Below are 26,844 nucleotides of genomic sequence, written 5' to 3'. Positions count from 1 at the left end.
CGCTCCCTCAGTACTGCCCCTCCGACAGTGCAGCGATCCCTCAGTACTGCCCCTCCGACAGTGCGCCACTCCCTCAGTACTGCCCCTCCGACAGTGCAGCGATCCCTCAGTACTGCCCCTCCGACAGTGCGCCACTCCCTCAGTACTGCCCCTCCGACAGTGCGCCACTCCCTCAGTACTGCCCCTCTGACTGTGCGGCGCTCCCTCAGTGCTGCCCCTCCGACAGTGCGGCGCTCCCTCAGTACTGCCCCTCCCACAGTGCGGCGCTCCCTCAGTACTGCCCCTCCCACAGTGCGGCGCTCCCTCAGTACTGCCCCTCCGACAGTGCGGCGCTCCCTCAGTGCTGCCCCTCCGACAGTGCGGCACTCCCACAGTGCTGCCCCTCCGACAGTGCGGCGCTCCCTCAGTACTGCCCCTCTGACAGTGCGGCGCTCCCTCAGTACTGCCCCTCCGACAGTGCGGCGCTCCCTCAGTGCTGCCCCTCTGGCAGTGCAGCGCTCCCTCAGTACTGCCCCTCCGACAGTGTAGCGCTCCCTCAGTACTGCCCCTCCGACAGTGCGGCGCTCCCTCAGTACTGCCCCTCTGACAGTGTGGCGCTCCCTCAGTACTGCCCCTCTGGCAGTGCAGCGCTCCCTCAGTACTGCCCCTCCGACAGTGTAGCGCTCCCTCAGCACTGCCCCTCCGACAGTGTGGCGCTCCCTCAGTATTGCCCCTCCGACAGTGCGGCACTCCCTCAGTACTGCCCCTCCGACAGTGAAGCGCTCCCTCAGTACTGCCCCTCCGACAGTGCAGCGCTCCCTCAGTACTGCCCCTCCGACAGTGCAGCGCTCCCTCAGTACCGCCCCTCCGACAGTGCGGCACATCCTCAGTACTGCCCCTCCGACAGTGTAGCGCTCCCTCAGTACTGCCCCTCCGACAGTGCAGCGCTCCCGCAGTACCGCCCCTCCGACAGTGCAGCGCTCCCGCAGTACTGCCCCTCCGACAGTGCGGCGCTCCCTCGGTACTGCCCCTCTGGCAGTACAGCGCTCCCTCAGTACTGCACTGGAGTGTCAGCCTAGACTTTTGTGCTCAAGTCTCTGGAGTGGGACTTGAACCCACAACCTTCTGACCCAGAGGCGAGAGTTGCCCACTGAGCCACGGTGTGAAGGAGTGGAAGGATTAGTGGAAGATGTCACGGCCTTGGAGAGGGTACAGAGAAGTTTTACCAGGGATGAGGGGACTTAAATTATGAGGAGAGGTTGAAGATGCTGGGACTGTTCTCCTTGGAGCAGAGAAGGTTAAGGGGAGATTGACCAGAATGGTACCAGGGATGAGGGACTTCAGTTATGTGGAGAGACTGGAGAAGCTGGGATTGTTCTCCTTAGAGCAGAGAAGGTTAAGGGGAGATTGACCAGGATGTTACCAGGGATGAGGGACTTCAGTTATGTGGAGAGACTGGAGAAGCTGGGATTGTTCTCCTTAGAACAGAGAAGGTTAAGGGGAGATTGACCAGAATGGTACCAGGGATGAGGGACTTCAGTGATGTGGAGAGACTGGAGAAGCTGGGATTGTTCTCCTTAGAGCAGAGAAGGTTAAGGGGAGATTGACCAGAATGGTACCAGGGATGAGGGACTTCAGTTATGTGGAGAGACTGGAGAAGCTGGGATTGTTCTCCTTAGAGCAGAGAAGGTTAAGGGGAGATTGACCAGAATGGTACCAGTGATGAGGGACTTCAGTGATGTGGAGAGACTGGAGAAGCTGGGATTGTTCTCCTTGGAGCAGAGAAGGTTATGGGGAGATTGACCAGGATGTTACCAGGGATGAGGGACTTCAGTTATGTGGAGAGACTGGAGAAGCTGGGATTGTTCTCCTTGGAGCAGAGAAGGTTATGGGGAGATTGACCAGGATGTTACCAGGGATGAGGGACTTCAGTGATGTGGAGAGACTGGAGAAGCTGGGATTGTTCTCCTTAGAGCAGAGAAGGTTAAGGGGTGATTGACCAGAATGGTACCAGGGATGAGGGGCTTCAGTTATGTGGAGAGACTGGAGAAGCTGGGGTTGTTCTCCTTGGAGCAGAGAAGGTTAAGGGGAGATTGACCAGAATGGTACCAGTGATGAGGGACTTCAGTGATGTGGAGAGACTGGAGAAGCTGGGATTGTTCTCCTTAGAGCAGAGAAGGTTAAGGGGAGATTGACCAGAATGGTACCAGGGATGAGGGACTTCAGTGATGTGGAGAGACTGGAGAAGCTGGGACTGTTCTCCTTGGAGCAGAGAAGGTTATGGGGAGATTGACCAGGATGTTACCAGGGATGAGGGACTTCAGTTATGTGGAGAGATTGGAAAAGTTCAGGCTGTTCTCCTTGGAACAGAGAAGGTTAAGTGGAGACCTAATGGAGGTTTTCGAGATGATGAGGGCTTTAGATTGAGTCGATAGAGAAAAACGATTCTCTCTGGTGAGTGGATCAATAACCAGAGGCCACAGATTCAAAATCATTGGCCACCGATCGAGAGGGGAGATGAGGAGAAATGTTTTCAGTCGGAGAGTTGTCGGGCTCTGGAACGCTCGACCTGAAACGGGGTGTTGGGGGGTGAAGCTGATTCCATCAGTAATGTTAACAGGGAGTTGGACAGGTGCTCGAGGATGAGGAACTCACAGGGTTATGGACACAAAGCGGGGGAATGTGGGACTGTGCACGGCCGCTCGTTCAAAGAGCCGGCACGGGTTGTAGGTTTCTACCATTCGCGGGCCGATTAACAGGGTGGCAGGCGCTGTTGTTTTCATACTTTTCCACTGTCCCGAGCTCCCCTGGCTGTGGTTAACGGCGGGGGGGTGTGGCCCTGTTCTACTTTCCCTGACTCTGAGCACAGATATCAGCAGCATCATCCTGTTTGGAGCTTGCGTGGAAGGAGTGGTCCTTCGTGACAAGTAAGTTCAGCCATTTATCCCGCGCGGTATGAATTTGGGACGTGTAATTGGTTGTGACTGAGACCCCTCGCACGAGCACAGGAAAGGCCCAGGCACCATCCCCGGCCTGTGCTGAGTCCCCCTCGAGCCTGTTACACAGGAACAGGAGGCCCATTCAGTCCCCTCGAGCCTGTTACACAGGAACAGGAGGAGGCCGTTCAGCCCCTCGAGCCCGTTACACAGGATCAGGAGGAGGCCGTTCAGCCCCTCGAGCCTGTTACACAGGATCAGGAGGAGGCCGTTCAGCCCCTCGAGCCTGTTACACAGGAACAGGAGGAGGCCGTTCAGCCCCTCGAGCCCGTTACACAGGATCAGGAGGAGGCCGTTCAGCCCCTCGAGCCTGTTACACAGGATCAGGAGGAGGCCCATTCAGCCCCTCGAGCCTGTTACACAGGAACAGGAGGAGGCCGTTCAGCCCCTCGAGCCTGTTACACAGGATCAGGAGGAGGCCGTTCAGCCCCTCGAGCCTGTTACACAGGAACAGGAGGAGGCCCATTCAGGCCCCTCGAGCCTGTTACACAGGAACAGGAGGAGGCCGTTCAGCCCCTCGAGCCTGTTACACAGGAACAGGAGGAGGCCCATTCAGCCCCTCGAGCCTGTTACACAGGATCAGGAGGAGGCCATTCAGCCCCTGGAGTCTGTTACACAGGAACAGGAGGAGGCCCATTCAGCCCCTCGAGCCTGTTACACAGGAACAGGAGGAGGCCCATTCAGCCCCTCGAGCCTGTTACACAGGAACAGGAGGAGGCCGTTCAGCCCCTCGAGCCTGTTACACAGGAACAGGAGGAGGCCGTTCAGCCCCTCGAGCCTGTTACACAGGAACAGGAGGAGGCCGTTCAGCCCCTCGAGCCTGTTACACAGGAACAGGAGGAGGCCGTTCAGCCCCTCGAGCCTGTTACACAGGAACAGGAGGAGGCCGTTCAGCCCCTCGAGCCTGTTACACAGGAACAGGAGGCCATTCAGCCCCCTCGAGCCTGTTGCACAGGAACAGGAGGCCATTCAGCCCCCTCGAGCCTGTTACACAGGAACAGGAGGAGGCCATTCAGCCCCTGGAGCCTGTTACACAGGAACAGGGCATTCAGGAGTTTAGAAGATTGAGAGGGGATCTCATCGAAACCTATAAAATTCTGTCAGGTCTGGACAGACTAGATGCAGAGTGGATGTTTCTGATGGCTGGGGAGTCCAGAACCAGGGGTCATAGTCTAAGGATAAGGGGTAAGCCATTTACGACTGAGATGAGGAGGAATTTCTTCACCCAGAGAGTGGTGAACCTGTGGAACTCTCTACCACAGAAGGCAGTTGAGGCCAATTCATTAAATATATTCAAGAAAGAGTTGGATATATTTCTTGAGGCTAAAGGGATCTAGGGATATGGGGAGAAGGCAGGGACAGGGTACTTAATCTGGATGATCAGCCATGATATCTTTGAATGGCGGAGCAGGCTCGAAGGGCCGAATGGCCTACTCCTGCTCCTATCTTCTATGTTACACAGGCGGAGGCCGTTCAGCCCGTCGAGCCCGTTACACAGGAACAGGAGGAGGCCATTCAGCCCCTCGAGCCTGTTACACAGGAACAGGAGGAGGCCGTTCAGCCCGTCGAGCCCGTTACACAGGAACAGGAGGAGGCCATTCAGCCCCTCAAGCCTGTTACACAGGAACAGGAGGAGGCCATTCAGCCCCTCGAGCCTGTTACACAGGAACAGGAGGAGGCCCATTCAGCCCCTCGAGCCTGTTACACGGGAACAGGAGGAGGCCCATTCAGCCCCTCGAGCCTGTTACACAGGAACAGGAGGAGGCCATTCAGCCCCCTCGAGCCTGTTACACGGGAACAGGAGGAGGCCCATTCAGCCCCTCGAGCCTGTTACACAGGAACAGGAGGAGGCCCATTCAGCCCACTCAAGCCTGTTACACAGGAACAGGAGGAGGCCATTCAGCCCCTCGAGCCTGTTACACAGGAACAGGAGGAGGCCATTCAGCCCCTCGAGCCCGTTACACAGGAACAGGAGGAGGCCATTCAGCCCCTCGAGCCTGTTCCACAGGAACAGGAGGAGGCCCATTCAGCCCCTCGAGCCTGTTATACAGGAACAGGAGGAGGCCCATTCAGCCCCTTGATCCTGTTACACATGAACAGGCCATTCAGCCTCTCGAGCCTGTTACACAGCAACAGGCCATTCAGCCTCTCGAGCCTGTTACACAGCAACAGGCCATTCAGCCTCTCGAGCCTGTTACACAGCAACAGGCCATTCAGCCCCCTCGAGCCTGTTACACATGAACAGGCCATTCAGCCTCTCGAGCCTGCTACACAGCAACAGGCCATTCAGCCCCCTCGAGCCTGTTACACAGGAACAGGCCATTCAGCCTCTCGAGCCTGTTACACAGCAACAGGCCATTCAGCCCCCTCGAGCCTGTTACACAGGAACAGGCCATTCAGCCTCTCGAGCCTGTTACACAGGAACAGGCCATTCAGCCTCTCGAGCCTGTTACACAGCAACAGGCCATTCAGCCCCCTCGAGCCTGTTACACAGGAACAGGCCATTCAGCCTCTCGAGCCTGTTACACAGGAACAGGCCATTCAGCCTCTCGAGCCTGTTACACAGCAACAGGCCATTCAGCCCCCTCGAGCCTGTTACACAGGAACAGGCCATTCAGCCTCTCGAGCCTGTTACACAGCAACAGGCCATTCAGCCCCCTCGAGCCTGTTACACAGGAACAGGCCATTCAGCCTCTCGAGCCTGTTACACAGGAACAGGCCATTCAGCCTCTCGAGCCTGTTACACAGGAACAGGCCATTCAGCCCCTCGAGCCTGTTACACAGGAACAGGCCATTCAGCCCCCTCGAGCCTGTTACACAGGAACAGGCCATTCAGCCCCCTCGAGCCTGTTACACAGGAACAGGCCATTCAGCCTCTCGAGCCTGTTACACAGGAACAGGCCATTCAGCCCCTCGAGCCTGTTACACAGGAACAGGCCATTCAGCCTCTCGAGCCTGTTACACAGCAACAGGCCATTCAGCCCCTCGAGCCTGTTACACAGCAACAGGCCATTCAGCCCCTCGAGCCTGTTACACAGGAACAGGCCATTCAGCCCCTCGAGCCTGTTACAAAGTGGGTTCCGGGAGCTGGGTCCGGGAAGATGTGAAGCAGGCTCTGGAGTGGGACTGGGAGTGGTTTCCGGGAGCTGGCCTGGGAGCGGGATCCAGGAAGATGTGGAGCGGGTTCTGCCTGGTGCAGCCCGCAGTTACACTCTGCTCGTTCTATTCCTCCCCCAGGTTCGGAGAGGCGGTGAAAGGGAATCTGGTTGTGGGAACGCTGTCCTGGCCCTCGCCCTGGGTTATTGTCATTGGATCCTTCTTCTCCACCTGTGGGGCCGGGCTGCAGAGCCTGACCGGAGCTCCGCGCCTCCTCCAGGCAATCGCCAAGGACAACATCATCCCCTTCCTACGGGTCAGTGTCCCTCGCTCACAGTCTCTGATCCTCTATAATAACACTCACTTGCGCTCGCACGCTCTCGCTCACGTGCTCACTCTCACTCACTTGCATACTCTCACAGTTGCTCACTCAACCACACTCGCGCTCGCTCTCACACTCGCGCGCGCTCTCACTGACTCGCACGCTGTCGCTTGCACGCTCTCTCACTCGTGCGTGCTCTCGCGCGCTCTCACTGACTCGCACGCTCTCTCGCTCGCACGCTCTCTCGCTCGCACGCTCTCTCGCTCGCACGCTTACTCGCACGCTCTCACTCACTCGCACGCTCTCACTCGCACGCTCTCACTCGCGCGCGCGCTCTCACTGACTCGCATGCGCTCTCACTTGCACGCGCTCTCACTTGCGCGCGCTCGCACGCTCTCTCGCTCGCATGCTCTCTCACTCGCACACTTGCTCGCACGCTCTCACTCACTCGCACGCTCTCACTCGCACGCTCTCGCGCGCGCGCTCTCACTGACTCGCATGCGCTCTCGCTCGCTCACACGCGCTCTCACTTGTACGCGCTCTCACTTGCGCGCGCTCTCTCGCTCGCACGCTCTCTCACTCGCACGCGCTCTCACGCGCGCGCTCTCACTCGCGCGCGCTCTCACTCGCGCGCGCTCACTGACTCGCGCGCTCTCACTGACTCGCGCGCTCTCACTGACTCGCGCGCTCTCACTCGCGCGCGCTCACTCACTCGCGCGCTCTCACTTGCGCGCGCTCGCACGCTCTCACTGACTCGCGCGCGCACTCTCACTCTCGCGCGCACTCACTCGCACGCACTCCCTCACTCGCAGGCTCACTCACTCGCCCGCGCTCTCACTCGCTCTCCCTCACTCACAGGCTCTTGCGCACGTTCTCACTCATGTTCTCACACTCGCACACACAGTCTCTGATCTCTCTCTCGCTGCTCTCGCAGGTGTTTGGACACGGGAAGGTGAACGGGGAGCCCACCTGGGCCCTGCTGCTGACGGGCATCATCGCCGAGCTCGGAATCCTCATCGCGTCACTGGACATGGTCGCTCCCATCCTCTCCATGTATGGTATCCCCCCTCCCCCTCGCCATTTCCCCCTCTCCGTCTATCTCTCTGTCCGTCTATCTTCCTCGGTCTCTCTCCCTCCCTCGGCCTCTCTCCCTCCCTCGGTCTCTCTCTCTCCCTCGGACTCTCTCTCTCCCTCGGTCTCTCTCTCTCCCTCGGTCTGTCTCTCTCTCTCTCCCTCGGTCTCTCTCTCTCTCCCTCCCTCGGTCTCTCTCTCTCTCCCTCCCTCGGTCGGTCTCTCTCTCTCCCTCCCTCGGTCTCTCTCTCTCTCCCTCCCTCGGTCTCTCTCTCTCTCCCTCCCTCGGTCTCTCTCTCCCTCCCTCGGTCTCTCTCTCTCTCCCTCCCTCGGTCTCTCTCTCTCTCCCTCCCTCGGTCTCTCTCTCTCTCCCTCCCTCGGTGTCTCTCTCTCTCCCTCCCTCGGTCTCTCTCTCTCCCTCCCTCGGTCTCTCTCTCTCTCCCTCCCTCGGTCTCTCCCTCCCTCGGTCTCTCTCTCTCCCTCGGTCTCTCTCTCTCTCTCTCTCTCCCTCCCTCGGTCTCTCTCTCTCCCTCCCTCGGTCTCTCTCTCTCCCTCCCTCGGTCTCTCTCTCTCTCCCTCCCTCGGTCTCTCTCTCTCCCTCGGTCTCTCTCTCTCTCTCTCTCTCCCTCCCTCGGTCTCTCTCTCTCCCTCCCTCGGTCTCTCTCTCTCCCTCCCTCGGTCTCTCTCTCTCTCCCTCCCTCGGTCTCTCTCTCTCCCTCCCTCGGTCTCTCTCTCTCTCCCTCGGTCTCTCTCTCCCTCGGTCTCTCTCTCTCTCCCTCCCTCGGTCTCTCTCTCTCCCTCCCTCGGTCTCTCTCTCTCTCCCTCCCTCGGTCTCTCTCTCTCTCTCTCCCTCCCTCGGTCTCTCTCTCTCCCTCCCTTGGTCTCTCTCTCTCTCCCTCCCTCGGTCTCTCTCTCTCTCCCTCCCTCGGTCTCTCTCTCTCTCCCTCCCTCGGTCTCTCTCTCTCTCCCTCCCTCGGTCTCTCTCTCCCTCCCTCGGTCTCTTCTCTCTCTCCCTCCCTCGGTCTCTGTCTCTCTCTCCCTCCCTCGGTCTCTCTCTCTCTCCCTCCCTCGGTCTCTCTCTCTCTCCCTCCCTCGGTCTCTCTCTCCCTCCCTCGGTCTCTCTCTCTCTCCCTCCCTCGGTCTCTCTCCCTCCCTCGGTCTCTCTCTCTCCCTCCCTCGGTCTCTCTCTCTCTCCCTCCCTCGGTCTCTCTCTCTCCCTCCCTCGGTCTCTCTCTCTCCCTCCCTCGGTCTCTGTCTCTCTCTCTCTCTCCCTCCCTCGGTCTCTCTCCCTCCCTCGGTCTCTCTCTCTCCCTCCCTCGGTCTCTCTCTCCCTCCCTCGGTCTCTCTCTCTCCCTCCCTCGGTCTCTCTCTCTCCCTCCCTCGGTCTCTCTCTCTCCCTCCCTCGGTCTCTCTCTCTCCCTCGGTCTCTCTCTCTCTCTCTCTCTCTCTCTCTCTCTCTCTCTCTCTCTCTCCCTCCCTCGGTCTCTCTCTCTCCCTCCCTCGGTCTCTCTCTCTCCCTCCCTCGGTCTCTCTCTCTCTCTCCCTCGGTCTCTCTCTCTCTCGGTCTCTCTCTCTCTCCCTCGGTCTCTCTCTCCCTCCCTCGGTCTCTCTCTCTCTCTCTCCCTTGGTCTCTCTCTCCCTCCCTCGGTCTCTCTCTCCCTCGGTCTCTCTCTCCCTCCCTCGCCCTGTCTCTCTCCCTCCCTCGGTCTCTCTCTCTCCCTCCCTCGGTCTCTCTCTCTCTCCCTCCCTCGGTCTCTCTCTCTCCCTCCCTCGGTCTCTCTCCCTCGGTCTCTCTCTCTCTCTCTCTCTCTCTCTCTCTCTCCCTCGGTCTCTCTCTCTCTCTCTCTCTCCCTCGGTCTCTCTCTCTCTCCCTCCCTCGGTCTCTGTCTCTCTCTCTCCCTCGGTCTCTCTCTCTCTCCCTCGGTGTCTCTCTCTCTCTCCCTCGGTCTCTCTCTCTCTCTCCCTCGGTCTCTCTCTCTCTCTCCCTCGGTCTCTCTCTCTCTCTCCCTCGGTCTCTCTCTCTCTCTCTCTCCCTCGGTCTCTCTCTCTCTCTCCCTCGGTCTCTCTCTCTCTCTCCCTCGGTCTCTCTCTCTCTCTCTCTCTCTCTCCCTCTCCCTCGGTCTCTCTCTCGGTCTCTCTCTCTCTCCCTCGCTCTCTCTCTCTCTCTTCTCTCCCTCGGTCTCTCTCTCTCTCTCCCTCGGTCTCTCTCTCTCTCTCCTCGGTCTCTCTCTCTCTCTCTCCCTCGGTCTCTTTCTCTCTCCCTCCCTCGGTCTCTCTCCCTCCCTCGGTCTCTCTCTCTCTCCGCCCCTCGGTCTCTCTCTCTCCCTCCCTCGGTCTCTCTCTCTCCCTCCCTCGGTCTCTCTCTCTCTCCCTCCCTCGGTCTCGCTCTCTCCCTCCCTCGGTCTCTCTCTCTCCCTCCCTCCCCGTCTCTTCCTCCCTCGGTATCTCTCTCTCCCGCCCTCGGTCTCTCTCTCCCGCCCTCGGTCTGTCTCTCCCCCGAGTTGCCTGGGGAGTGGGTGTGTAGATGATAACCGGGGGAGGGGTGCGGTGGGGTGGTTTGATGACCCGTGTGTTCTGGATTATTCCGTGAGCTGCCGTCATCTCGCTGTGCTGACGATGCCGTTTCTCCGCAGGTTTTTCCTGATGTGTTACCTGTTTGTGAATCTGGCCTGTGCCCTGCAGACGCTGCTCCGGACCCCGAACTGGAGGCCCCGATTTCGATACTACCACTGGTGAGGGGGGCCGAGGGTTGGGGGGGTGGGGGTTGGTTACTGACCCTGTGTGTGTCTCGGGGGTCGCTCACTGACCGGTGTGTGGGGGGTCGGGGTCACTCACTGACCCGGTGTGTGGGGGTCAGGGGTCACTCACTGACCTGGTGTGTGGGGGTCGGGGGTTGCTCACTGACCCTGGTGTCATAGAGAGTCATAGAGTTATACAGCACGGATAGAGGCCCTTCGGCCCATCGTGTCCGCGCCGGCCATCAAGCCCTGTCTGATCTAATCCCATATTCCAAGCATTTGGTCCGTAGCCTTGTACGCTATGGCGTTTCAAGTGCTCATCCAAATGCTTCTTAAATGTTGTGAGGGTTCCTGCCTCTACCACCCTTTCAGGCAGTGAGTTCCAGACTCCAACCACCCTCTGGGTGAAAAAGTTCTTCCTCAAATCCCCTCTAAACCTCCCGCCCTTTACCTTGAATCTATGCCCCCTAGTTATTGACCCCTCTCACTAAGGGAAAAAGCTCCTCAGCATCCATCCTATCTATGCCCCTCATAATTTTGTACACCTCAATCATGTCCCCCCTCAGCCTCCTCTGCTCCAAGGAAAACAAACCCACTGCCCAGTCTCTCTTCATAGCTGAAGCGCTCCAGCCCCGGTAACATCCTGGTGAACCTCCTCTGCACCCTCTCCAACGCGATCACATCCTTCCTGTAGTGTGGCGACCAGAACTGCACACAGTATTCCAGCTGTGGCCTAACCAGTGTTTTATACAGCTCCATCATAACCTCCCTGCTCTTATATTCAATGCCTCGGCTAATGAAGGCAAGTATCCCATATGCCTTTTTTACCACCTTATCCACCTGTTCCGCCGCCTTCAGGGATCTGTGTACTTGCACACCCAGATCCCTCTGACCCTCCGTCTTGCCTAGGGTCTTACCATTCATTGTGTATTCCCTTGCCTTGTTAGTCCCCCCAAAGTGCATCACCTCGCACTTTTCCGGGTTAAATTCCATTTGCCACTGTTCCACCCATCTGACCAACCCATCTATATCGTCCTGCAGACTGAGGCTACCCTCCTCGCTATTTACCACCCTACCAATTTTTGTATCATCCGCGAACTTACTGATCATACCTTTTACATTCATATCCAAGTCATTAATGTAGACCACAAACAGCAAGGGACCCAGCACCGATCCCTGTGGTACCCCACTGGCCACAGGCTCCCAGTCACAAAAACAACCTTCGACCATCACCCTCTGCCTTCTGTCACTAAGCCAGTTTTGTATCCAATGTGCCAAGGCACCCTGGATTCCATGGGCTCTTACCTTCTTGACCAGTCTCCTGTGCGGGACTTTATCGAAGGCCTTACTGAAATCCATATATACCACATCCACTGCGTTACCCTCATCCACACACCTAGTCACCCCCTCAAAAAATTCAATCAAATTAGTCAGACATGATCTTCCCTTGACAAAGCCATGTTGACTATCCCTGATTAATCCTTGCCTCTCCAAGTGGAGACAAATTTTGTCCCTCAGAATTTTTTCCAATAATTTTCCTACCACTGATGCTAGGCTCACTGGCCTGTAGTTCCCCGGTTTTTCCCTACTTCCCTTCTTGAATAATGGTACTACATTAGCGGTTCTCCAGTCCTCTGGCACATCCCCTGTGGCCAGAGAGGTCTTGAATATATGTGTTAGAGCCCCCGCAATCTCTTCCTTTGCCTCACACAGCAGCCTGGGATACATTTCGTCCGGGCCTGGGGATTTATCCATTTTTAGGCCAGCTAAAACCGCCAATACCTCCTCCCTCTCGATGTTAATATGTTCGAGCATATCACAGTCCCCCCGCCCTATTTCTATGTCTACATCGTCCTTCTCCATAGTGAAAACAGATGCAAAAAATTCATTTAGAACCCCTCCTACATCTTCCGGCTCCACACACAGATTGCCACTTTTGTCCCTAATGGGCCCTATTTTTTCCCTAGTTATCCTCTTACCCTTCATATACTTATAAACCATCTTAGGATTTTCCTTTATTTTGCTCGCCAGTGTTATTTCATGGCCCCTCCTTGATCTCCTAATTTCTTTTTTAAGTATCCCCCTGCACTTTTTGTACTCCTCTAGGGCTTCCTCCGTCTTTAGCCTTTTGTATCTGCCAAAAGCCCTCCTTTTTTTCCTAATCCATTCTCGTATATCCCCTGACATCCAAGGTTCCCTGTGGTTTTTGGAACCACCCTTGACCTTTACGGGAACATGTTGCCATTGTATGATCCCAATCTCCCTTCTGAAAGCCTCCCATTGCTCTGTTGCGGATTTTCCTACAAGTAGCTGATCCCAGTCCATTTTGGCCAGATCCTGCCTTATCCTATTAAAATCGGCCTTCCCCCAATTTAGAACCTTTATTTCCGGCCCATCCCTGTCATTTTCCATGACCACCTTAAATCTTACCATATTATAGTCACTATCACCAAAGTGCTCACCTACTAGCACTTTTTCCACTTGGCCGGCCACATTCCCTAGAATTAGGTCCAGTACCGCCCCCTCTCTTGTAGGACTTTCTATATGCTGGCTCAAAAAGCTCTCCTGGATGCACTTTAAGAATTCTACACCCTCTGAGCCTTTCACACTCTGACTATCCCAGTTAATATTGGGGAAGTTGAAATCCCCCATTATTATTACCCTATTATTTGCACATTTCTCTGAGATTTGCCTACATATCTGTTCCTCTATCTCCCTCTGACTGTTTGGAGGCCTATAGTACACTCCCAGCAAAGTGCTTGCCCCCTTTTTGTTTTTTAAGCTCCACCCATATGGCCTCATTAGAGGAACCTGCTAATATATCATCCCTCCTTACTGCAGTAATTGACTCCTTAATTAATATTGCGACACCCCCTCTTATACCTCCCTCTGTCTCGCCTGAAGATTCTGTACCCCGGAATATTGAGCTGCCAGTCTTGCCCCTCCCTCAACCATGTCTCCATGATAGCAACAATATCATACTCCCATGTGTTTATCAACACCTTCAGTTCATCCACCTTATTTGCAAGACTCCTTGCATTAAAATAGATGCCATCCAGCCTTGCCCTTATATATTTGCCCTGTCTACCAAGCTGACTTGTTTTTTTCTCTATAATTGGCAGCACATCACCCCCTATTTCAGCTCCCCTCTGTATCCCATCCCCCTGCCAAGTTAGTTTAAACCCCCCCCCCCCCCCAACAGTGCTAGCAAACCTCCCCGCAAGGATATTTGTCCCGCTCTGGTTCAGGTGCAACCCGTCCGACTTGTACAAGTCCCACCTTCCCCAGAAGCAGGCCCAGTGATCCAGGAAAGTAAAACCCTCCCCCCTACACCAACTCTTTAGCCACGCATTCATCTGCTCTATCCTCCCATTCCTATACTCACTAGCACGTGGCACTGGGAGTAATCCAGAGATTACAACCTTTGAGGTCCTGCTCTTTAATCTGTTACCTAGCTCCCTAAATTCTTGATGCAGGACCTCATCCCCCTTCCTACCGATGTCGTTGGTCCCAATGTGGACCACGACCTCTGCCTGCTCACCCTCCCCCTTAAGAATGCCCTGTAGCCGCTCAGTGACATCCCTGACCCTGGCCCCAGGGAGGCAACAAACCATCCTGGAGTCACGTTTGCGGCCACAGAAACGCCTATCTGTTCCCCTTACGATAGAATCCCCTACCACTATTGCTCTCCCACTCTTTTTCCTCCCTTTCTGAGCAGCAGAAGCGTCCCTGGTGCCAGGAAGCTGGCTGCTGCTGCCTTCCCCTGGTGAGTCATCCCCCTCAACAGTATCCAACTTGGTATACCTGTTTGAAAGGGGGATGTCCGCAGGGGGTCCCTGCACTACCTGCCTGCCTTTGTTGCTCCGCCTGATGGTCACCCCCTGTGCTGCCCTACCCTGAGGCGTGAACAACTCGCTAAACGTGCTCTCCACGAGCCTCTCAGCATCGCGCATGCTCCAAAATTCATCCACCCGCAGCTCGAGCGCCGCAATGCGGTCTACAAGTAGCTGCAGCTGGATGCATTTCCCGCACACATGGTCGTCGGGGACACTGGCAGCGTCCCTGACTTCCCACATGGAGCAAGAGGAGCAGAACACGGGTCTGAGCTCTCCTGCCATGACTTACTCCTTTAATTAATCTAAAAAATTATTCAATACCCCAGTTACAGGTATACTCTAGGGCGCTTTATTTACCAACTGTCCCCACTACACCACAGAAATTTAACACCACAGAATTCAAGCTTGTATTGAAAAGAGAGAAATACTCACCAACCAATCACTTACCTGCTCCCTGGTGACGTCACACTTGGATTACTTTTTACCTCTCTCCTGGAACCTGGATTGGTCGGTGCCTCTGACTGCTCCCTCTTATACTCAGCCGCCTCGGGCTGCTCCCGCGCAGGTCCGCTGCTTCTCCGGTCTCGGGGCTGTGGGCCTCGGTGCCTCTGACTGCTCCCTCTCAAGCCTTTAAGCTCTCCCTCCTCGGGCTGCTCCCGCGCAGGTCCGCTGCTTCTCCGGTCTCGGGGCTGTGGGCCTCGGTGCCTCTGACTGCTCCCTCTCAAGCCTTTAAGCTCTCCCGCCTCGGGCTGCTCCCGCGCAGGTCCGCTGCTTCTCCGGTCTCGGGGCTGTGGGCCTCGGTGCCTCTGACTGCTCCCTCTTATACTCTCCCGCCTCGGGCTGCTCCCGCGCAGGTCCGCTGCTTCTCCGGTCTCGGGGCTGTGGGCCTCGGTGCCTCTGACTGCTCCCTCTCAAGCCTTTAAGCTCTCCCGCCTCGGGCTGCTCCCGCGCAGGTCCGCTGCTTCTCCGGTCTCGGGGCTGTGGGCCTCGGTGCCTCTGACTGCTCCCTCTCAAGCCTTTAAGCTCTCCCTCCTCGGGCTGCTCCCGCGCAGGTCCGCTGCTTCTCCGGTCTCGGGGCTGTGGGCCTCGGTGCCTCTGACTGCTCCCTCTCAAGCCTTTAAGCTCTCCCGCCTCGGGCTGCTCCCGCGCAGGTCCGCTGCTTCTCCGGTCTCGGGGCCGGGGGTCGCTCACTGACCCGGTGTGTGGGGTCAGGGGTCAATCACTGACCCGGTGTGTGAGGATCGGGGTTCACTCACTGACCCGGTGTGTGGGGTCAGGGGTCAATCACTGACCCGGTGTGTGGGGTCAGGGGTCACTCACTGACCTGATGTGTTGTTTCTAGGACGCTCTCATTCCTGGGAATGAGTCTTTGCCTGGCGCTGATGTTCATCTCTTCCTGGTATTATGCCATCATTGCCATGGTGATCGCTGGGATGATCTACAAGTACATCGAGTACCAAGGGTGAGTGGGGCGGGGGGGGCGGGGTAGACTCGGCCAGTGCCTGGGGGCAGCCTGGGGTCGGGGCCGTGCGTGGTGTCAGTCTGGTGTCGGGGCAGTGCCTGGGTCGGAGTGGGATCAGGGCGGCAGTGCCTGGAGTCGGAGTGGGGTCAGGGCGGCAGTGCCTGGGTTCGGGCTGGGGTCAGGGGGCAGTGCCTGGGGTCGGGTTGGGGTTGGTGGGCAGTGTCGGAGGTCGGGCTGGGGTCAGTGTGGTGTCGGAGTGGGATCAGGAGGCAGTACCTGGAGTCGGAGTGGGGTCAGGGCGGCAGTGCCTGGGTTCGGGCTGGGGTCAGGGGGCAGTGCCTGGGGTCGGGGGCAGTGCCTGGGGTCGGTATGATGTCAGAGGTTGGTGCCAGGAGTCGGGGTGGGGTCAGGGTAGGGTTAACGTGATGTTGGAGGGCAGTGTCCAGGCTCAGCGTGGGGTCAGGGGACAGTGTCTGGGGTCGGAGACAGTGCCTGGGGTCGGGGTGGGGTCAGGGGGACAGGGCCTGGGGTCGGGGTGGGGCTAGGGGGGCAGTGCCTCGGGTCAGGGTAGGGTCAGCATCATGTCGGGGACAGGGCCTGGGGTCAGGGGACAGTGCCTGGGGTCGGGGGACAGTGCCTGGGGTCGGGGGACAGTGCCTGGGGTCGGGGGGCAGTGCCTGGGGTCGGGGGCAGTGCCTGGGGTCAGGGGGCAGTGCCTGGGGTCGGTATGATGTCAGAGGTTGGTGCCAGGAGTCGGGGTGGGGTCAGGGTAGGGTTAGCGTGATGTTCGAGGGCAGTGTCCAGGCTCAGCGTGGGGTCAGGGGACAGTGCCTGGGGTCGGGGTGGGGCGAGGGGGGCAGTGCCTCGGGTCAGGGTAGGGTCAGCATCATGTCGGGGTCAGTGTCGGGGACAGGGCGTGGGGTCAGGGGACAGTGTCTGGGGTCGGAGACAGGGCCTGGGGTCGGGGTGGGGTCAGGGGGACAGGGCCTGGGGTCGGAGACGGGGCCTGGGGTCGGGGTGGGGCGAGGGGGGCAGTGCCTCGGGTCGGGGTAGGGTCAGCATCATGTCGGGGTCAGTGTCGGGGACAGGGCGTGGGGTCAGGGGACAGTGCCTGGGGTCGGGTTGGGGTTGGTGGGCAGTGTCGGAGGTCGGGCTGGGGTCAGTGTGGTGTCAGGGGACAGTGCCTGGGGTCGGACGGGTGGGGTTGGGTTGGAGTCAGTGCCTGGGTTCGCGAGATGGAGTCGAAACGTCGGGGGTGGGGGTGCGGCCGGGGTCAGTGTGGAGGTTGGGCCTGGCATTGGGGGGGTGCGGTTGTGAGGCGTGTGGCTGTGGGCTCTGTAACCGTGTCTGGCTTCTCAGGGCCGAGAAGGAGTGGGGAGACGGGATCCGCGGTCTGTCGCTCAGTGCCGCTCGATTCGCTTTGCTGCGATTGGAGGAAGGCCCGCCTCACACCAAGAACTGGAGGTAAGGAGAGAGGGTCAACAGGGGTAGAAAGAGACCGAGAGAGAGAGAGGCACACAGACAGACAACATCGGGCCTCTCTGTCTGTCTGTTTCTCCCGCTCTGGGGCAGAGAATTCCAAAGATTCACAACCCTCTGAGTGAAGAAATTCCTCCTCATCTCAGTCCTAAATGGCCGACCCCTTATCCTGAGACTATGCCCCCTGGTTCTAGACTCTCCAGCCAGGGGAAAACAACCTCTCAGCGTCTACCCTGTCAATCCCCCTCAGAATCTTGTATGTTTCAATGAGATCACCTCTCATTCTTCTAAACTCCAGACAGTATCGGCCCATTCTACACAATCTCTCCTCACAGGACAGCCCTTTCCTCCCAGGAATCAATCTAGTGAACCATCGTTGCACCGCCTCCAAGGCAAGTATATCCTTCCTTAGATAAGGAGACCAGAACTGTGCACAGTGCTCCAGGTGTGGTCTCACCAAGGCCCTGTACAATTGGAGCCAGACTTCCTTACTCTTATACTGGAACTGAGTAGGTCTGATTGGACAACGTTCCTGAGAGGACTGGAGGTAGATAAACAATGGCAAACATTTAAAGATAGAATGACAAAATTGCAAAAATTGTTTATACCAATCTGGCATAAAAGGAAATCTAAAAAGGTGACTCAACCGTGGATAACAGGGGAAATTAGAGACAGCATAAAATCCAAAGATAGGGCGTATAAAATAGCCAAAAAAAGCGCCAGAGCGGAAGATTGGGAACAGTTTAAGATAGAGCAAAGGAGGGCAAAGGGCATGATCAAGAGGGGCAAAATAGCTTACGAAAACAAGCTGGCGGAAAATATAAAAACTAACTCCAAAAGCTTTTATAAATATATCAAAAGGAAAAGACTGGTGAAAACCAAAGTTGGTCCATTGCAGTCAGATACGGGGGAATATATAATGGGAAATAAGGAAATGGCAGATCAACTAAATGCATACTTTGGGTCAGTCTTTACGAAGGAAGACACAAAAAACCTCCCTGGGATATCGGGAAAAATAGGGACATTGGCAAAGGAGGAACTGACGCAAATCAATATCTCTAAGGATATGGTGTTAAGGAAGCTAAAGGGATTGAAGGTGGACAAATCCCCAGGGCCTGATAACATGCATCCTAGGGTACTGAAGGAGGTGGCCCTAGAGATAGCGGATGCACTAAGGATGATTTTTCAGAATTCATTAGACTCGGGAACAGTGCCGATGGATTGGAGGGTAGCTAACGTTACCCCACTATTCAAAAAGGGGGGTAGGGAAAAAGCAGGTAATTACAGACCTGTAAGCCTTACATCAGTTGTGGGCAAAATGCTGGAGTCCATCATTAAGGATGAAATAGCGGAGCACTTAGCAAATGGGGACAGGATAGGACAGAGTCAACATGGATTTACAAAGGGTAAATCGTGCTTGACTAATCTATTGGAATTTTTTGAGGGAGTAACTGGTAGAATAGATGGGGGAGAGCCAGTAGATGTGGTGTACCTGGACTTCCAAAAGGCCTTCGATAAGGTCCCACATAAAAGATTAGCATGGAAAATTGAGGCTCATGGGATAAAGGGGAAAGTTTTGGCGTGGATAGGGAACTGGCTGTCAGATAGAAAACAGAGAGTTGGAATAAACGGCTCATTTTCTGAATGGCAGGCAGTAACAAGTGGGGTACCACAGGGATCTGTCCTGGGCCCCCAGCTGTTCACAATTTACATTAATGACCTGGATCAGGGAGTCGGATGCAGCATTTCCAAATTTGCAGACGACACTAAACTAGGAGGTGGGGTGGGCTCAGAGGAAGAGACCAGGAAGCTCCAGAGCGATTTGGACAGACTGGGCGATTGGGCGGATAAATGGCAGATGCACTATAATGTGGACAAGTGCGAAGTTATCCACCTTGGGTGCAGGAACGGGAGGGCAAATTATTATTTAAATGGCAATAGATTGGGAGAGGGGGAAGTACAGAGAGACCTGGGTGTTCTTGTACACCAGTCACTGAAGGCGAGCATGCAGGTGCAACAGGCGGTCAAGAAGGCAAACGGTATGCTGGCCTTCATAGCAAAAGGGTTAGAATACAGGAACAGGGATACCTTGCTGCAGCTGTACAGGGCACTGGTGAGACCACACCTCGAGTACTGTGTACAGTTTTGGTCGCCTCATCTGAGGAAGGATGTTCTTGCCATGGAGGGGGTGCAGCGGCGATTCACCAGGCTGATACCAGGAATGGCGGGAATGACCTATGAGGAGAGACTATGTAGTTTAGGGATGTACACACTGGAGTTTAGAAGATTGAGAGGGGACCTCATAGAAGTGTATAAAATTCTGACAGGTCTAGACAGACTGGATGCAGAAGGAATGTTTCCCTTGGCGGGTGAGAACAGAACTAGAGGACATAATTTAAGGATAAGGGCTAAACCATTTAGGACAGAGATGAGGGGGAATTTCTTCACTCAGAGAGTGGTGAACCTGTGGAACTCATTGCCACAGAGGGCGGTGGAGGCCAGCTCATTAAATATATTTAAGAGGGAATTAGATATATTTCTACGGGCAAAAGGGGTTAAGGGTTACGGAGAGAAGGCGGGGACGGGATACTGAATTAAAGGATCAGCCATGATCTCATTAAATGGCGGAGCAGGCACGAAGGGCCGAATGGCCTACTCCTGCTCCTATCTTCTATGTATCTATGTATACTCCAACCCCCTTGCAATAAAGGCCAACATGCCATTTGCCTTCCTTATTGCTTGCTGTACCTGTATGCTAGCTTTCTGTGTTTCTTGTACGAGGACACCCCAAATCTCTCTGAACACCAACATTTGAAAGTTTCTCACCATTTTCCTTTTCTTCCTGCCAAAGTGTATAACCTCACATTTCCCCATATTATACTCCATCTGCCACCATGTTGCCCCACTCACTTAACCTGTCTATAATCCCTTTGCAGCCTCTTTGTGTTCTCCTCACAGCTTACTGCCCCACGTAGCTTTGTATCATCAGCAAACTTGGATACATTACACTCGGTCATTAATATAGATTGTAAATAGCTGAGGCCCATTCACTGATCCTGGCGGCAAACCACTAGTTACAGTCTGCCAACCATATCTCTGTCTCTGTCTGTCTCTCTCTCTCTCTCTCTCTCTCTCTCTCTGTCTCTCTGTCTCTGTCTCTCTCTCTCTCTGTCTCTCTCTCTCTGTCTCTCTCTCTCTCTCTTTCTCTCTCTCAATTCAATTCAATTCAATTCAAATTGCTTTATTGGCATGACAAGGTACATCTTATGTTGCCAAAGCACAGAAAAACATGTATGATTGAACACGTAAACGCAGATCTAGACATACAGTGTATAGACAGATATATCCCTGTATACATAAATATACACACATATGATATACATATAATCTTTTCTTAGATTTAATGGTTGTCCCTCTGCTTGTGGCAAGCTGTAACATAGTGTGCCGCTAAGGTTACGCAATTTCTCTGTTCCCCTAATAGATATGGGGACTTTTTGGTGGTCATTCAAATTTTTGAATTCAGGGCATATTTTTATGAATTTTGGGTAGAAATTCCCCCTTATGTCCTGATAGTTTCCACAAGTTGTGAGGAAGTGCATCTCTGTCTCCACCACTCCCTGACTGCAGTGAGAGCATATCCTGTCCTCTCTTGGCAGCCCAGGTCTGCCTGTGTCTGCCTTTTTCGATGGCCAGGCTATGCTCACTAAGTCTGTACATTGTCAAGGTTTTTCTCAGTTTGCTATCTTTTACCATGGTCAGGTATTCAGCCATGGTGCATTGTCTGTTTAGGGCCAGATAGCAATCGAGCTTGTTTTGGGTTTTTGTCGTTTCTGTCCAATAGGTCAAATATTTTTCCTTTTGTTTATTGACAATTGTGTTGGGTCAAATTCTCTGTGCTAGGATGTCACTGTCCTGGGGCTGATTATTATTAGTAGTGTTAGTAGTTACTTCACTGAGTCCCAGGACTAGTTGACTGAGGGGGACTCTTCTCTATGATCATCTCTTGGCATTTCAGGGCTTTGTAATGATAGCAGTGGGGGTTGCTCATTTTTAGGTGTTTCCAAAATTTGATGGCTCTTTTTTTTGGATATTAATTAGTAGTGGGGTATTGGCCGAGTTCTGCCCTGCATGCATTGTTTGCGGTTTTCCTCTGAGTCCGGAGGATACTTTTACAGAATTCTGCATGTAGGATCTCAATTGGGTGTTTGTCCCATTTTGCAAATTCTTGTTGTGTTAGCGGACCCCACACCTCACTGCCATAGAGTGCAATTGGTTCAATTACTGATTTAAAATTTTGAGCCAAATGCAATTGGAATTTCTATTTGGATTGACTTTTTAATGGCATAGAAAGCCCTTTTTGCTTTCTCTTTCAGTTCATTCACAGCCAAATGAAAATTTCCCGTAGAACTGATTTTTAAGCCTAAGTATGTGTAATTTGTAGTTTGTTCAATTTTAGTTGCTCCTAGTGTGAAGTTTATTCTGGGTCCCTGATGTCTGGATCTTTGCTGGAACACAAGGACTTTGGTTTTTTGGGGATTTATTGTCAGGGCCCAGGTCTGACAGAACGACTCCAGCAGATCCAGGTTCTGCTGTAGACCCTCCTCAGTTGGTGAGAGCAGAACCAGGTCATCTGCATAGAGGAGGAATTTAACCTTGGATTCATATAGGGCGAGGCCAGGTATTGTAGATTGTTCAAGTAGTTTTGCCAATTCATTTATGTAAATATTAAAGAGTGTCGGTGAGATAGGCGAGCCCTGCACCATGCCACGCCCCTGTGAGAAAATATTTTGTTTGTTTGTCTCCAATTTTAACTGCACATTTATTGTTTGTATACATTGATTTAATTATATCATATGTTTTTCCCCCTACACCACTTTCAATACGTTTTAAGAATAGACCGTCGTGCCAAATAGAATCAAAAGCCTTCTGGAAATCTATAAAGCAGGCAAAAATTTTGCTTTTGTTTTGGTGAACATGTTTGTCGATTAGGGTGTGTAGGGTGAAAATATGGTCCGATGTTCTATAATTGGTAAGAATCCTATTTGGCTTTGACTCAAGACATTGTGCTCCTCAAGGAAGTTTATAAGTCTTTGGTTTATGATACTACAGAATACCTTCCCCAGGTTACTGTTCACACAGATGCCTCGATAGTTATTTGGGTCAACTTTGTCTCCACTTTTGTATATGGGCGCTATGAGTCCTTTGTTCCAGATATCAGGGAAGTAACCGACACTCAGAACCAAGTTGAAGAGTTTTAGGATAGCCAATTTCATTTTATCGTCAGTGTGTTTAATCATCTCGTTTAGGATGCCATCTGCACCACAAGCTTTTCTTGGTCGCAGGTCCTTGAATTTTTCAAATAGCTCTTTTTCAGTTATTGGGGAGTCTAACGGGTTTTGGTTATCTTTTATGGCCAATTCGAGCTTTTCCAATTCTTTACATATTAGATCTTGCTCTGGGCTTAGTGTGTTTTTCTGGTATAATTTTTCAAAATGGTTTTCCCATGTGTCTCATTTTGAATGGGCAATTCGTCGTGTTGTTTTTTGTGTAATGTATTCCAGTTGTCCCAGAAACAATTAGAATCAATAGATTCCTCAATGGAGCTGAGTTTATTCTTAATATACTGTTCTTTCTTGGTTCTGAGTGTTGTTTTTGTATTGTGTTAGTGCTTGACAATAAGTAAGGCGTAATTCCTCGTTTTCTGGTTGTCTGTCTTTTTGGTTTGATATTTTTCTGAGTTTTTTCCTCATGTTATGACAGCTGAATCAAACCATCTCTCTCGGTCTCTCTCTCTCTTGGTCTCTCTCTGTTTCTGACTCTCTCTCTGTGACTGACTCTGTGTCTCTCTCTCTGTCTCTGTCTCTGTCTCTCTCTCTCTGTCTCTGTCTCTCTCTCTCTCTCTCTCTCTCTCTGTGTCTCTCTCTCTGTGTCTCTCTCTCTCTCTCTGTCTCTCTCTCTGTCTCTCTCTCTCTGTCTCTCTCTCTCTCTCTGTCTCTCTCTCTCTGTCTCTCTCTGTCTGTCTGTCTCGCTCGCTGCCTCTCGCTCGCTCTCTCTGTCTGTCTCTGTCTATGTCTCACTGACGTTCTCCATTTTCCCGCCAGGCCCCAGCTCCTGGTCCTGATAAAGTTGGACGAAGATCTTCATGTCAAGTACCCGCGGCTCTTGACGTTTGCGTCGCAGCTGAAAGCGGCAAGGGTCTGACGATCGTGGGCTCGGTGCTCACCGGGAACTTTCTGGAACATTACGGGGAGGCGCTGGCTGCTGAGCAGGTACAGGCTCCGCTCAATGCTGCGGGTAGAAGCCCCCCACACACAGCAGGAAAGACCTTTTAACGTCATAAACGTCCCATGGCGCTTCACAGGATCGGAAATCAGACGCAAATTTGACACCGAGCCACATAAGATATTAGGACAGGTAGCATCGTGGTAATGTCACTGGGCTAGTAATCCAGAGGCCTGGACTAATTATCCAGAGACGTGAGTTCAGATCCCACCACGGAAGCTGTGGAATTTAAATTCAGTTAATTAAATAAATCTGGAATACAAATCTAGCTAGTGACCATGAAACTACTGGCTCACTAATGTCAGGGAATAAGGGAAGGAAATCTACCGCTCTTACCCGGTCTGGCCTATATGTGTCTCCAGACCCACAGCAATGTGGTTGACTCTTTAAAAAAAAAAGGTGACCATAAGCTTGGTCAAAGAGATAGGTTTCAAGGAGCGTCTTAAAGGAGGAGAGAGGGAGGCGGAGAGGTTTAGGAGGGAATTCCAGAGCTTAGGGCCTCGGCAGCTGAAGGCACGGCCCGCCAATGGTGGAGCGATGGAAATCGGGCAGGGTGGGGGGGGGGGGGATGCGCAAGAGGGCAGAATTGGAGGAGCGCAGAGATCTCGGAGGGTTGTGGGGGCTGGGAGGAGGTTACAGAGATAGGGAGGGTGCGACGCCATGGAGGGATTGGAAAACAAGGATGATAATTATAAAATCTAGGCGTTGCTAGACCGGAGCACAGGGGTGATAGGTGAAGGGGACTTGGTGCGAGTTAGGACACGGGACAGCAGAAGAGTCGGATGAACTGATGGTTACGGAGGGTGGATGGTTGGAGAGTGTTGGAATAGTTGAGTCCAGACCCGAGGCTGAATGGGGTCCCTTTGGGACAAGGTACTAGAGTCAGACCCAGGCCTCAACTTGTGGGTGCGAAAAGGGCTGGTGTTTGGGGGGTTCTGGCCTGGGTGTCTGGTCTGAGGTCCGGCCTGGTATCTGGGGGATCCGGCCTGGTGTCTGGGGAGGGGTCGGGCCTGGTGTCTGGGGAGGGGTCGGGCCTGGTGTCTGGGGAGGGGTCTGGTCTGAGGCCCGGCCTGGTGTCTGGGGAGGGGTCCGGCCTGGTGTCTGGGGAGGGGTCTGGTCTGAGGCCCGGCCTGGTGTCTGGGGAGGGGTCCGGTCTGGGGAGGGGTCCAGCCTGGTGTCTGGTCTGAGGCCCGGCCTGGTGTCTGGGGGGAGGGGGTCCGGCCCTGGTGTCTGGAGAGGGGGGTCCGGCCTGGTGTCTGGAGAGGGGGTCCGGCCTGGTGTCTGGAGAGGGGGTCCGGCCTGGTGTCTGGAGAGGGGGTCCGGCCTGGTGTCTGGAGAGGGGGTCCGGCCTGGTGTCTGGAGAGGGGGGTCCGGCCTGGTGTCTGGAGAGGGGGTCCGGCCTGGTGTCTGGAGAGGGGGTCCGGCCTGGTGTCTGGAGAGGGGGTCCGGCCTGGTGTCTGGGGAGGGGTCCGGCCTGGTGTCTGGGGAGGGGTCCCGGCCTGGTGTCTGGGGGGGTCCCGGCCTGGTGTCTGGGGAGGGGTCCGGCCTGGTGTCTGGGGGGGTCCGGCCTGGTGTCTGGGGAGGGGTCCAGCCTGGTGTCCTGGTCTGAGGCCCAACCTGGTGTCTGGGGGAGGGGTCCAGCCTGGCGTCTGGTCTGAGGCCCGGCCTGGCGTCTGGGGAGGGGTCCGGCCTGGTGTCTGGGGAGGGGGTCCGGCCTGGTGTCTGGGGAGGTCCAGCCTGGCGTCTGGTCTGAGGCCCCGGCCTGGCGTCTGGGGAGGGATCCGGCCTGGTGTCTGGGGAGGGGTCCGGCTGGTGTCTGGGGAGGGGTCCGGCCTGGTGTCTGGGGAGGGGGTCCGGCCTGGTGTCTGGGGAGGGGTCCGGCCTGGTGTCTGGGGAGGGGTCCGGCCTGGTGTCTGGGGAGGGGTCGGCTGGCCTGGCGTCCTGGTCTGGGAGGGGTCCGGCCTGGTGTCTGGGGAGGGGTCCGGCCTGGTGTCTGGGGAGGGGTCCGGCCTGGTGTCTGGGGAGGGGTCCGGCCTGGTGTCTGGGGAGGGGGTCCGGCCTGGTGTCTGGGGAGGGGTCCGGCCTGGCGGTCTGGTCTGGGGAGGGGTCCGGCCTGGTGTCTGGGGGGGGATTCGGCCTGTATCTGGGGAGGGGTCAGGTCTGGTGTCTGGGGAAGGGTCGGCCTGGTGTCTTGTCTGAGGTCCGGCCTGGCGTCTGGTCTGGGGAGGGGTCCGGCCTGGTGTCTGGGGAGGGGACCGGCCTGGAGTTAGGTGAAGGGGACTTGGTGCGAGTTAGGACACGGGGCAGCAGAAGAGTCGGATGAACGGATGGTTACGGAGGGGTGGATGGTTGGAGAGCGTTGGAATAGTTGAGTCCAGACCCGAGGCTGAATGGGGTCCCTTTGGGACAAGGTACTAGAGTCAGACCCAGGCCTCAACTTGTGGGTGCGAAAAGGGCTGGTTGTCTGGGGGGGGTTCTGGCCTGGTGTCTGGTCTGAGGTCCGGCCTGGTATCTGGGGGGATCCGGCCTGGTGTCTGGGGAGGGGTCCAGCCTGGTGTCTGGGGAGGGGTCTGGCCTGGAGTCTGGGGAGGGGACCGGTCTGGGGAGGGGGTCCGGCCTGGAGTCTGGGGAGGGCTCCGGCCTGGAGTCTGGGGAGGGGTCCGGCCTGCTGTCTGGGGAGGGGTCCGGCCTGGCGTCTGGTCTGAGGTCCGGCCTGGAGTCTGGGGAGGGGTCCGGCCTGGTGTCTGGGGAGGGCTCCGGCCTGGTGTCTGGGGAGGGGTCCGGCCTGGAGTCTGGGGAGGGCTCCAGCCTGGTGTGTCTGGGGAGGGGGCCCGGCCTGGAGTCTGCGGAGGGGTCCGGCCTGGTGTCTGGGGGAGGGGGTCCGGCCTGGTGTCTGGGGAGGGTTCCAGCCTGGTGTCTGGGGAGGGGCCCGGCCTGGAGTCTGGGAGGGGTCCAGCTGGTGTCTGGGGGAGGGGTCCGGCCTGGAGTCTGGGGAGGGGTCCGGCCTGGTGTCTGGGGAGGGGTCCGGCCTGGTGTCTGGGGAGGGGTCCGGCCTGGAGGTCTGGGGGAGGGGTCCGGCCATGGTGTCTGGGGAGGGGTCCGGCCTGGTGTCTGGGGAGGGGCCCGGCCTGGAGTCTGGGGAGGGGGTCCGGCCTGGGAGTCTGGGGAGGGTTCCAGCCTGCTGTCTGGGGAGGGTTCCAGCCTGGTGTCTGGGGAGGGGCCCCGGCCTGGAGTCTGGTCTGAGGTCCGGCCTGGTGTCTGGGGAGAGCTCCGGCCTGCTGTCTGGGGAGGGCTCCGGCTGGAGTCTGGGGAGGGGACCGGCCTGCTGTCTGGGGAGGGGTCCGGCCCGGCGTCTGGTCTGAGGCCCGGGCCTGCTGTCTGGGGAGGGGGCCCCGGCCTGGTGTCTGGGGAGGGGGACCGGCCTGGTGTCTGGGGAGGTGTCCGGCCTGGCGTCTGGTCTGAGGCCCGGCCTGCTGTCTGGGGAGGGCTCCGGCCTGGAGTCTGGGGAGGGGACCGGCCTGCTGTCTGGGGGAGGGGTCCGGCCCGGCGTCTGGTCTGAGGCCCGGCCTGCTGTCTGGGGAGG

At 55.8% G+C, this 26,844-nt stretch overlaps 2 protein-coding genes across 2 annotated transcripts in view; both read left to right on the top strand.

The window, feature by feature from the left end:
* Positions 1-26,844, top strand: part of LOC147118198 (solute carrier family 12 member 6-like) — a 56,330-nt gene that overhangs the window by 17,439 nt on the left and 12,047 nt on the right. The window contains exons 2-8 of the mRNA XM_085983677.1: positions 2,849-2,906; positions 6,213-6,387; positions 7,328-7,446; positions 10,098-10,196; positions 15,381-15,500; positions 16,860-16,964; positions 23,081-23,174. Of these exons, the coding sequence (XP_085839803.1) occupies positions 2,849-2,906; positions 6,213-6,387; positions 7,328-7,446; positions 10,098-10,196; positions 15,381-15,500; positions 16,860-16,964; positions 23,081-23,174 (770 nt within the window). The remainder of the gene's footprint in view (positions 1-2,848; positions 2,907-6,212; positions 6,388-7,327; positions 7,447-10,097; positions 10,197-15,380; positions 15,501-16,859; positions 16,965-23,080; positions 23,175-26,844) is intronic.
* LOC147118197 (solute carrier family 12 member 6-like) overlaps positions 6,216-26,844 on the top strand; it is a 69,045-nt gene continuing 48,416 nt past the window's right edge. Inside the window, exons 1-6 of the mRNA XM_085984292.1 lie at positions 6,216-6,387; positions 7,328-7,446; positions 10,098-10,196; positions 15,381-15,500; positions 16,860-16,964; positions 23,081-23,248. The gene's annotated coding sequence lies outside the window, so the exon portion shown is untranslated. The remainder of the gene's footprint in view (positions 6,388-7,327; positions 7,447-10,097; positions 10,197-15,380; positions 15,501-16,859; positions 16,965-23,080; positions 23,249-26,844) is intronic.

The sequence above is a fragment of the Somniosus microcephalus genome, chromosome 4 (assembly GCF_052327205.1).
Source record: "Somniosus microcephalus isolate GS21.2 chromosome 4, FLI_Smic_1.0, whole genome shotgun sequence".
Taxonomy (NCBI): domain Eukaryota; kingdom Metazoa; phylum Chordata; class Chondrichthyes; order Squaliformes; family Somniosidae; genus Somniosus; species Somniosus microcephalus.
This window is presented reverse-complemented; position numbering and strand designations above follow the sequence as displayed.